The following is a 12,500-nucleotide window of genomic DNA, read 5'->3' as shown; positions in this document are numbered from 1 at the left end:
GAACAAAATGATGATTCGAAAGGTATTCCATTCCTGAAGCAATTTGGATTGCTATGTGCAGCATGTCCAAGTAGTCTAAGACCCGGTTTCCTTCTTCATCAATTCCTGTTATGTCCGAATGCGGCGAATGCGTGATCAAATACTCATGCAGGTCTCCTTGACTCATGTATTCAAACAACATGCACATCGGCTCCTGTTTCATGCACACACCCAGCAGGCAGACTATGTTCGAGTGTCGCATCTCCGACATCAAATCCACTTCTCTTCGGAAATCGTTTTGCACTTTTGGAGATGCGTTCTCTTTGAGAGTCTTTATCGCAACTTTTGTGACAGAGTTTTCACTGAACAATCCAACCAGTTCGCCTTTATAAACTTTGCCAAATGCTCCTTCACCTAGTTCTTGGATGAAACGTATGTTTTGCATGAAAAATTCTCTGGTTCTCATGTTAGATTTTGCTGCCAAAGGGCTCAGTTCCATTGGTTGACCTTGACGCTGTGATGCCTTATCACTAGTTCCTTGGTATCGGTTGTGGGATCGCTGACAGAAGCATACCAGTGCTAACAGAAGAACGAGAGCTAAAGGTACAGTGATTCCTGGGACGAGGATGAACATCAGCTTGTTCACATCTTCAGTAATACCATGTGGGCCTGCAATTAGATAAGAAAGACAAGTTAAGATATGGAGACAATATGGTCAAGATATGAATTTGATAAGGAATAAGAATAAGTTAAGGAAAAAAATTATGGCCTTCTAAAATTAAACAATCTCATCACTGAAATCCCAAAGCTACGAGATAATGTGTAATTCAAAACAATGTGATTAAATAAGCATTGCATTTAACAAAGTAATCTGAATGCTAAAGGATTAGGGATCAAATTTAAATCAGCCAGGCTCAGATATTCGACCCATTTTGTGATTCAAACCAACCAGATCCAGCCTCTCATATCTACCCTGTAATGTCCTTCTAAAATTGAACAATCACATCATTGAAATCTCAAACCTATGAGATAATGCATTAAAAACAATGTGAATAAGTAAGCATGATATTTGACAGAGTCTGAATTCAAACAGACTTATGATCAGAAACATTCTTGCAGTGACCACCCCCCACGAAACGACACAAAAGTGAAATGGGTTGGATAAGTGTACTTACATTTGCTGATGTTACATTCTTCCTTAACCACTGAGCTTTCGGTCGTGTAGCACCAAGGAGTATCCAGAACTCCACCTGGGTTGCGGCAGTAATTGTGTCCACCTCCTGCAAATTGAAAAGATAAAACAAACAATTAAATATGAAACTGATTAGTAAAAGAAATGAACAAGTAACATATATGCGATGTGTGTGTGTGCTGTATGTGTACACTCTGAAGGTGCATGCCTACTGGTTAGGGTGTTGGATATATGATCATGGGGGTCATGATTTCAATACTCAAACTAAGTAGCATGTTGTGTTCTTGAGCAAAACACTTCATTTCATCACTTGAAGGTAAACAAGTGATGTAATAGCACTGCTAACACATTGGAGCACAGTAACGACTTATCAAAATGCTTAATATACTTGGTAGTATGTTATAGTTGCATAGCAAAATCCTGTTTCCAAACAAGGTAATATTTCCCCATGGCCAGACATGTTTCTCATGGAAGACTAGAAATGATCATTGCTTTTATGATAGTGCTGCTTGTGTACAGCCATCATGTGAATAATAAAAGTAATTTCATTTGGGCGTCAACCTTGGTATTTACTCTATTAAGCAAGTAATTTATTATGCATAGTTCTGAAGAGTTGAACTTTGATGTAAGTGAATGACACCTCATGAATTAATAGTGGCATATATTGCATAATATAGCAATATCCATGAGATTGAATTTAGATGAAACAATTGTAAACTGATGTAATAAGAGTTTGCTCACTCTGTTCTTGTTTATAATCACACACACAAACACACACACGATCTGCTGTTTTAAAAAGTTAAAGTAGAGTACTTACGGAGTTCTGGATAATCCGTTGAACTATAAGGGTGATTATGGGGATAATGGGTATTCCAAGATTGGCACTTCCATCCTGATTTTGTCTTTGACACTTTTCCTTGGTAAGTGCTGCCTTTGTTTGTATAACAGTTGATATCAATGTCTAGAAGGAAAGAGAAGAAACAAAACATGAAAACTCAGATAAAAGGGGATTTATATTTTGCAGAGACAAGGACTTAATTTTGTGATAAGGAAAAAGTCTGTTAGATTGATTTCTAATCCTTGAATAGTATGTTATTTTAATGCCTCTAGAAGCATGGAATGGTAGTGAAATTGCTGGCCTTGTGCCAAAATTTGAAACTATTATTGTTATGATTATAATGTGGCAGAATTGTTAGCATACTGGGCGAAATGATTAGAGGTAGTTTGTCTGTGTTTATGTTCTGAGTTCACATTTCATTGAGGTCGACATTGCTTTCTGTCCCTTCGGGGTTGATAAAATAAGTACCAGTTACCAGTTGAACACTGTAATCAACTTAACTACTCTTGGGTATAAGTCGTTGTCATCGTTTAACATCCACTTTCCATGCTGGAATGGGTTGGACAGTTTGACTGAAGACTGGTGAGCCAGAGGCTACACCAGGCTCCAATCTGATCTGGCAAAGTTTCTACACCAGGATGTCCTTCCTAACACCAACCACACTGAGAGTGTAGTGGGTGCTTTTACAAACTTTTTACGTGCTTTTACAGGCGTTTTAGTAGTTTCTGGTGTCTCCAAATTAAGTAACGAACTGTTTTCATCATTGATATAATCTTAATTAAAATATTTTGATTTACTTAAGCAAATAAGCTAGCAACTAATTTCCAAAATGTCCATGTCTAGATAAAGAACAGACAATTGCTTGTTATTATTATTATTATTTTGTTCATTTTTTTTTTCACAGAATAAAATAAAAAAAAATAATACAAAAAAATGAAGAAATGGTAAAAAAAATTAATGTCTACAAAGCTGGCAGCAAAACAATAAGGCAAACATAAAGAAAAATAAAACAAACAAACAAACAAAAAAACGTAATACTTTTAAGCATTGGAAGTAGCAAGTACAATATACAGGCAAACATGCATGCATACATATACACACACACATATAAATACATATATATATATATACATATAACATATACATGCATATATATAACATATATATATATATATATATATATATACATGCATATATATATATAACATATATATACATATAAATATATACATATGTAAGTATATATATATATATGATTGGCCGTTGACTGGACACTATTCAATTTTTTTTCTCCATTTTTTTTTTTTTCTCCGTGTTTTTCTCCTTGTCTCTGTATTCTTTCTGTTGAAGAGCGTAGCTCGAAACGTCAAAGACTTTCCGTATTCCCGAGCGTCATACTAATACATCCTTTTGTTATTTACACCACCTGTCCTCGTCTGTTGTTTTTTCGTATATTCTCCCATATATATATATATATATATATATATATATATATATATATGAAACATAGATGAAGAAAGGTATCTTAAATGTTAATTCTTGATGTACTGAAATTATCTCTGCATTCACAGAGGGGAGACCAAAATTGTTTGGTGAGAATTGGTAGCAAAGCCTAATCAGAAGTGTGTGGGTAGATGGGTGTAGAGATAATCTCAAGAACCAAGAAGTCTCCAAAATTGACATGTCATTACAGGAAGGAAAGTCTGATTGTCGGCAGACCTAGAGATGTGTTGTGGACAAGAGTTTCTGTCTTGGTAGGCATCATCAACACAGCAATTTTGTCTTACCTTATCATCAGCTGACAAGACACTCAGACATATATATATATATATATATATATATATATATATATATATAAACGAAAAGAGCATATCTATGGTGTAGATATGTATGTATATTGTTGCATGCAAAAATATATATATAAACTAAAAATAGGAATACCTTTCCAATATGTCATATGTCTGTGTCTGTTGTCTGGGAGTGCAAAGGAAAGATACAAAAATAAACAAAAAAACAAACAATCAAAACAAAGAAACAAAAAAAACCCCTCAAAAATAAACATAGCTTTCACCACTTTGTATTAGTAGATGATGATAATGATGATGGTGACCTTTTGTAGTTATATCCATAATGTAATGAAGATTTTCTTCACAATGGCTCAAGGCCTAAAACTTAACAGGGTTCTTGCAGAGAGATAATCGAGAAAATTTACTATTCCTCTTTACTCTTTTACTTGTTTCAGTCATTTGACTGCGGCCATGCTGGAGCACTGCCTTTAGTCGAGCTAATCGACCCCAGGACTTATTCTTTGTATTCTTAGTACTTATTCTATTGGTCTCTTTTGCCGAACTGCTAAGTTACGGGGACATAAACACACCAGCATCGGTTGTCAAGCGATGTTGGGGGGACAAACACAGACACACAAACATATACACACACACATATATATATATATATATATATATTTTAAAAAAAAACATTGACCACTAACATGGACAATTAATGTGTTAGAAATAGATCACATCTTGTGTCTGTTAATTAATGTGATTAATTACCAGATTTTATAATAATATTTTACCCATTATATATATATATATATATATATATATATATATACGACGGGCTTCTTTCAGTATCCGTCTACCAAATCCACTCACAAGGCTTTGGTCAGCCCGAGGCTATAGTAGAAGACACTTGCCCAAGGTGCCACGCAGTGAGACTGAACCCAGAACCATGTGGTTGGTAAGCAAGCTACTTACCACACAGCCACTCCTATGCCCGCAACAAAATTATTTCTTCCCCACCACATTTTCGACATTGATGAGTTGGGAACTAAGGAACCAATGGGGTTAAACCAGGGATTTTTCACCATTCTTTTATCTATGGACCCCTTTGATTACTATGTTATTCCGGTGGACCCCTCACAACCATTCTATGTTTAAAAACCAGTTTTACAGAAACTTCTTCCAAAATTTCTATTTTGCTTTTCACGCATTAACTTGGGTTGAACTACGTAAAATGAAACCAGGCTGTTTCTTGCAATACGTAAATCTAAAGCATAATTTCTTCAGGTTCTCAACCATTTTTTACCTTTGGACTTCTTTGATTACTATTCTATTCTGGTGGACCTCCATCGCCTTTCTATGTTTAAAAACTAATTTTATACAAACTTCTTTCAAATCTCCTATTTTGTTTTGTTACCCATTTCCTTGTGTGGGTTGAACTATGTAAAATATGATCTGGCAACCGAGAGGGGGTAAGTGGCTTTATGTGAGGTGCTGAAATGAGTGATAGTGAGATAAGCACAGGTGTCTTGTTACAGGGGATATACACGACCACCCTGCATCATGCAAACATATATATATGTAAACATAAACACAAATATATGATACATACACGTGTACTTCAAATGTCATTCATGGCACATGCTCGTTCTCTGGTTGTGCTTTTGAGAAAAACTTTTTTCATTCCAATCAATACTGAATAAACTTTCATAGCATTAAAACACATTTCAAGACATGCTTAGAATTAACAAAAAAACCAACAAGAACCAAAACAAAACAAAACACTAGCAATCATTAGAATAACAGATCAAAGCTAGAACGCTCATCTCCTGTGTTATGGAATGGTTTGTAGAGGACTTATTCTTTTATTCTGTTGTAGGTTGAATTTTTAGATAAAATTTTTAACCCTTTAGCACTTAGATTTCTGTGTCAATTATAAGGCTTATTTTATTTATTCACCTTGTTTTGAATTCATCATGCAGTATCTCATAGTGTTGAGATTTCAATGATGTGATTGTTTATTTTTTAGAATGACACTGTAAGGTAGGTGGGAGAGGCCAGATCCGGCTGATTTAAAAGCTAAATAATATGATTTAGTGAAAGGTGAGCATGCAGCTCCCTTCAAGCCTTTTCATTTAGTTATCCAAGACAAGAAAGAAATCTTCTTTGGACTAGAGACCTAGAGACAGCATGTGCTGTGTGTGACACCAGACTTGATAAAAATACTGTATGGCATGCTCTCAGCACATGAAACTAATAGTAGCACATAAAAACATACATGGCTCAATGGTTAGAGCGTTGGGCTCACAATCATGAGGTTGTGAGTTTGATTCTTGGACCAGGCTGTGTGTTGTGTTCTTTGAGCAAAACACTCTATTTCACATTGCTCCAGTCAACTCAGCTGTAGAAATGAGTCACTGGTGCCAAGCTGTATCAGCCTTTGCCTTTCCCTTGAATAACATCAGTGGCGTGGAGAGGGGAGGCTGGTATGCATGGGCGACTGCTGGTCTTTCATAAACAACTTTGCCTGGACTTGTGCCTCGGAGGGGAACTTTATAGGTGTAATCCCATGGTCATTCATGACCGAAGGGGTCTCACCATCTATAATGACACTACATTATGTACATACTGGATGACACTATATAAGCTGCAATTACTTTTGTTTCAGCACATGATCTCAGATCAGGTCACTTGCTATGCAAGTACATCTCTGAAATTAAAATGTAAATTATCTATTCACCATAAGGGCCATACGGAGGAAACGCTTCCACAATTTGGTCATATAATCCTATTCAGTTTGGTGAACTCTGAGATTTTCTGCCGACACTGACTACCACCCTTGAATTTATTATTTCGGACTCTGGGAGTGTTTTGTTTTGTTAAGTAATAACATAGTTTTAGTAATAACACAGCAAAAAAAAAAAAATAGAAAACCTTAAAATACAAAAGCCCATGTTACTAGTAGTTTCAAAAGGATAGCAAACTAGTTGAGTACCTATTGTCAAACATTACCATTTCTATTTCTCAAACAATGCTTGACAAAAGATACTTCATCACTTTGAGTGCCCTCAAAACTAATAACAACATGGACTGAAAAGATGCTGTAATTCTAAAAGGTGCGGTGATTTACTTTATGCTCATCATATTCGGTGTTGTTCATGCTGACATACAAACATACTTTGTAATTGTATATTTACACACACACACACACACACACACAATTATATTTCTCTCTCTCTCTGTATGGCATATATATCATCATCAACATTTAATATCCATTTTCCATGCTAGCATGAGCTGAACAGTTTGGCAGAAGTTGGTGTGCCACAAGACGGTACCAGGATTCACTGTCTGTTTTAGTAAGGTTTTTACAGCAGGATGCCATTCCTAATATGAACCACCTTACAGAGTGGACAGTTGTTTTTTTTTGTATGTGGCACCAGCACTAGTGGAGCCTGTTTTGGCATGGTTTTTACAGCTTGATGCCCTTCCAAATGCCAACCACATTACAGTGTGGACTGGATGCTTTTTACACACCACAAGTGTAATCTTAGAATTGCATGGAGCTAATAATATATGTAAGCCCTGACAAAATATGTTGAGTGTTACTTTCTGTTGCTTGACCACTTGTGTATATAAATATATATATATATATATATATATATATATATATATATACGTTAGAAAGGTCATCCAGCTGTGGAAACCATGCCAATGCATACATGGAACCTGAAAAGCCTTCACCTAGTCAGCTTCTGTCAAACCATCGAACCCATGCCAGCATGGAAGAGACGGACATTAAATGATGATGATGGTGATATATACACACAGATACACACGCACATGTAGGTATATACATACAAACATGTAGATAAATGGATTGTTTTCATTTTCTTACCGCATCGAGGGATGTCACATCTTTCCTTCTTCACTTGACTGTTTAAGGTAAAGCACCAAGGAGCATGGTCAGTGTTTCCGGGGTTACGGCAGTAGTTATGATCTCCTAAGAAAAGAAGAGGACATTCAATACTCAATCGTTTAATGTGTGCGTGTGTCAGTGTATCCATGTGAATGTGTTTATAACAGACATTGTTTTCTTGATTTGTGTTGCTGTTTTGCTTCAGGTTAGCACTGATCGAAATACACCCACCCCCATTAATCCAGCCATTCATCTTCTCTGCCCACTTTTTCTGGGAGTTGTGGTGGTGCGGTAGTGCCCTCAAGAGCTTCCTCCCAATAGGGTCCTATCAGAAGCAACCACCATAACATTTTCTGACTGGATTTCCAAGTATGATAAACCAAGATAATGGATATTATCCAACAACCTCATTCTTGGTTTACCCCAAGTCTCATACCAGTTGGCTTGCCTTGAAGGAATTCATGATTCTTTCCTGTGACATTCTAATCACAAGTCACTTGTACAAGAGCTGTGACCTCTCAATGAGAAGTAACAGTCTGACCCTGAGAGGCTCCCTGATCTCTAGGCTAAGTACCCTGTTGAGTAATCTTGCTCCAAAGATCCTTTGGAGGGGAACCCCATTTTGGCTGTTTGTATTCATGACTTTACTCTCTCAGTCATCACCCAACATTCATGATCATAGCTGGGAAAACCCAAGCTGAAGATAGTGAGTTTGGTCTTTTTATAAACAGCTCTTCTGAGGGTCGAATGCTGTAGCTGGGGCATTACTGCTCCAGAGAGACAGAAGGTCTTATGAGATAAAATATGAGAAAGCTACTTACCCAGCTCTGGGTATTGGGTGGGTTTGAAGTGATGAAGGTGGGGGTTATTTGAGCTCCACTTCTGACACTCGTGACCAGAACGAGTTCGACTAATCATTCCTCTGTAATTACTTCCGCTGCCATTGTAACAACTGTGTTCTGTAACTATAATGAAAAACAATATATATATATATATATATATATATATACACACACACACACACACACACACACAAACATGCTCACTCAAATACATATATAGATATGTTAGAAAAACACAAAGAAAATGCTTTGAGAATTTGATCATAGATAAAAGAAGAAATATTTATTTTAAAAAATTTATTTGAATTTATTTCTCCCTTTTATTTCAGCATGACTATATTCTCTTTTTAAGCAACTGAAACAAGTAGCACTTGTCACTGTTTGTTGCTGGAATCAAACCCCATTGATAAATTAACAAAGACAAATGTACTAAGCTCAAACATAGTTATGTCTTTAATGTAACACACACACACACATACACACACAGCCTCTATGTTAACTTCCATTCCACGTACCTCTGGTAGCATTGCGGACACCGATTTCAATGCAATTTGCAGCTTCTTTAGTTCCAACTGGGGCTAAATTTTCACATTTTGGTAGCAATTTTTCTCCTGAAATAAGAAATAACAAAAACATACAAATATAAATAAAAGTATTTTTTTTCTTCATGATTATTTTTATAAAAACAACAAAAAAAAATGATATGGCTCAAAAACTGACGAAGGCCGTTCATCATTTCTTTTCAATCGACAAAGAAATTGTTAAATTTGCTATGTTTCTTTTATGTCTATGATGTAAGTTTACATCAATTATATCATACCTTGATACTGTGAAAACAGGGTTTCCTATAGACAAACCCCTGGTATTAAATGAGTTACACACTTATGGCATGCAAATTAGCTCCAGTTCTACGAACCTGTTGAATTTGATGCATAAAACATAGTAAATGTTTTTATTTTCATTCCCTTCGAAATTACTCTTAACTGTGGTTTGGATTTTTTGACTGTTCTTTCTAGTATGTTAGGCAACCTGTTTACAGGCTCACCTCTTTGTGTTTAAATGTACACTAATTTATATACACACACACACACGGTAAAGACCCCTTTGGTCATGAATGACCATGGTATTACACCTGGAAAGTTCCCCTCCTATGCACAAGTCCAGGTGAGGTTGTTTCTGGAAGACCTGCAGTCACCCATGCGTACCAGCCTCTCCTCTTCATGCCATAGATGTTATCCAAGGGAAAGGCAAAGACCGATACAGCTTGGTACCAGTGACATTGCAGCTCATTTCTACAGCTGAGTGAACTGGAGCAACATGAAATAAAGTGTCTTGCTCAAGAACACAACACACAGTCCAGTCCAGGAATCGAGCTATCTCATGATTGTGAGCCTGACGCTTTAACTACTGTGCCATGTGCCTTCACACACACACACACACACACACACACACACACACACACACACACACACACACACACACACACACATAAACAAACAGATTGGCTATTTGTTTCTCTGGGATTGGTCAAGTGATGTGGGCACATCTGATGAGACCACAATAAGGGTCAAAGATCAATGAAGGCTGTTTGTCTATTTTTTTCAAGCAATGGAAAACTAGGTTACTTTGCCATATTTGTATGTCTACAATGTAAGTTTATATACATAATTTGAGGAAAAATTAGCTCCTATTTCTTGCAGGGTATGCCTCTCATTGAAGGGAACCTTGGATGACACACAGGACAATGTCTGGGAAAAAGACAAGGTGGTCATGTCTTGAACACTTCTGATCATAATTCTGCTTGAATATGACTGACCTGGGGTTAAACATATAGCAATGACCTTGAGAACTTCTATTTTGGCCACTCAGCTTATTTGAAATAGCAGCCAAATATTCCTCAAATCACAGCCTACCATTTCAAAGAAGCAATATGAACACCAGGAATAATGTTGTCCTAGATACACTATGCTTTTGATAAGTTAGAATGGTCATAGGTCTGCATAATAAGCTATTTTGGTCACACGACCTACTAGAAATAGCAGCCAAATATTCCCTTTAAGGCGGTGCTCCAGTATGGTTGCAGTCAAATGACTAAAAAAGATAAAAGAATATTGTACCTATAAGTGGATGACCTTTAGCCATTTTGTATTCGTTTTTGCAAATGTCTTCTCTTAAGATTTTGCATTCATCTTTGCAAAGGAGCCGGGGCTTTGGTATGGCACTGGTTTCGTCACACAATGGGAAAGCATGATAGCACAATGACAGTATTGCAAACTGCTGACACCTGGGGGATAAGTCTGTTGACTGACCAATCATAGTTACAGCGACTGGAAGAAACAATACAGAAACGATTATATATATAAATGGAAGTCTGAAAAGAAAATATATATATATATATAAATAGGCGCAGGCATGATTGTGTGGCAAGAAGTTTGCTTCTCAATTACATGGTTCCGGGTTCAACCCCACTGCGTGGTACCTTGGGCAAGTGACTTCTGCTATGGTATGGGACTGACCAAAGCCTTGTGAGTGGATTTGGTAGATGGAAACTAAAAGAAGTCCAGGTGTTGAGCCGGCAGAATCGTTAGCACGCCGGGCGAAATGCTTAGCGGTATTTTACCTGTTGCTACGTTCTGAGCTCAGGTTCCACTGAAGTCAACTTTGCCTTTCAACCTTTCAGGGTTGATAAATTAAGTACCAGTGAAATACTGGGGTCGATGTAATCGACTGACCCCATCCCTCGATACTCCAGGCCTTGTGTTTATAGAAGAAAGGATTATTATTATTATTATATAAAAGAAATCATTATTATTGCAGCGTAGAAGGTGTTTATAAGCCATTTAAAATAACACACAAAAACCGTTAGATTCACTTCAACATTTAAATTTAATTTGCCAAAATATTTTCGTCGCTTTGAGACCGTGACCTGTTCACTGACAAAATTCAGTGCTGCATCTGAATTTTATCAGTGAACAGGTCCACGCTGCAATTGTTTTCGTTCCAGCATATGATCTCAGATCAGGTCACTTGCTATGCAAGTACATCTCCGTAAATCATTATTATTATTATTGGTGAGAAAGTGCTGATTGTTGAATGGGCTTACCAGTGTAGACTTTTTCAGTTTCTACCAGACCGTTCTTATTCGCTACGTAAACACTCTTATTGGCCAGAAACTTTGCACACGGAGTTCCATGGTAATCAAAGCAGGAACCTTGATTGTTTCTGGGGGAAAATAAGAGAGAAATGGTGGATTAGATGAAACGAGGATGATGATGAGATAACAATTAAGATAAAGTTGATTAGATGAGGTGATATTGAAATATTGTGAATATAATGAAAGTAGGAGGAAACTTTTCAAATAGAAATAAAGTGGAAGTATAGAAAAAATGAACATTATTTTCCCCTCTTACTGTTTTGTTTCGTTTTGAAAGATAAAAACTTATTTTATGGTTTGTTATTGTTTATATCTTGAATCACATAATCTTTTATGGGGACACCAAAATCTTTGAAGTGCTAAGGGCCTTAATGGGTCTTAACCTGGCCCTGCTTAACAATAACAGTTACTCACTATGTCTGACCCCCATCCATTCAGTATTGTGGGGATTAGGGGTGTGAGGAAGGAATATGCAAATTTAAGACGTTGATTCAAAGGAGTGGAAACAACTCAAGTGCACTTACTGTTCTTCTGAACTGGAACCAAATGGTGTGGAAGGTGTCTGCCTTCCGGAGGAATCTGTGAAGTAAAATAAATGAATAAATAAATAAAATAAAACGTGGATACACACACACACATATATGCTTATATATATATATATAATTTATTTTTTTATAAGAGACCCTAGATCCCCTGATCTGCTCCCACTCTTGATTTCTATCTTTGGGGGCATTTGAAAGGCATGGTGTATCGCGGAAAGATAAAAGACTTAAATCATTTGAAGGAACGCAT

General features: G+C 36.7%; 1 protein-coding gene and 1 long non-coding RNA gene across 15 annotated transcripts in view; one reads left to right on the top strand and one right to left on the bottom strand.

Annotated features, from left to right (window-relative positions):
- Positions 1-12,500, bottom strand: part of LOC106869009 (inactive tyrosine-protein kinase transmembrane receptor ROR1) — a 390,499-nt gene that overhangs the window by 1,316 nt on the left and 376,683 nt on the right. For 6 of the 9 annotated variants that reach the window (XM_089342867.1, XM_089342863.1, XM_089342862.1 and 3 more), the window contains 10 exons: positions 12,233-12,287; positions 11,658-11,776; positions 10,672-10,881; positions 9,070-9,165; positions 8,534-8,677; positions 7,692-7,796; positions 3,951-3,983; positions 1,989-2,132; positions 1,155-1,259; positions 1-648 (listed from right to left, as the gene is read on the bottom strand). The exon at positions 1-648 is cut by the window's left edge and continues 1,316 nt beyond it. In XM_089342867.1, the coding sequence (XP_089198993.1) occupies positions 1-648; positions 1,155-1,259; positions 1,989-2,132; positions 3,951-3,983; positions 7,692-7,796; positions 8,534-8,677; positions 9,070-9,165; positions 10,672-10,881; positions 11,658-11,776; positions 12,233-12,287 (1,659 nt within the window). The remainder of the gene's footprint in view (positions 649-1,154; positions 1,260-1,988; positions 2,133-3,950; positions 3,984-7,691; positions 7,797-8,533; positions 8,678-9,069; positions 9,166-10,671; positions 10,882-11,657; positions 11,777-12,232; positions 12,288-12,500) is intronic. The other 3 variants (XM_089342866.1, XM_089342864.1, XM_089342870.1) reach the window with 1 other exon arrangement.
- Positions 1-12,500, top strand: part of LOC149130927 (uncharacterized) — a 144,774-nt gene that overhangs the window by 54,589 nt on the left and 77,685 nt on the right. The window lies entirely within an intron of this gene.

Source organism: Octopus bimaculoides, chromosome 26 (assembly GCF_046866305.1).
Source record: "Octopus bimaculoides isolate indiv1 chromosome 26, ASM4686630v1, whole genome shotgun sequence".
Taxonomy (NCBI): domain Eukaryota; kingdom Metazoa; phylum Mollusca; class Cephalopoda; order Octopoda; family Octopodidae; genus Octopus; species Octopus bimaculoides.
Note: the sequence above shows the minus strand (reverse complement) of the source record. Positions and strands in the feature narration are given on the sequence as shown.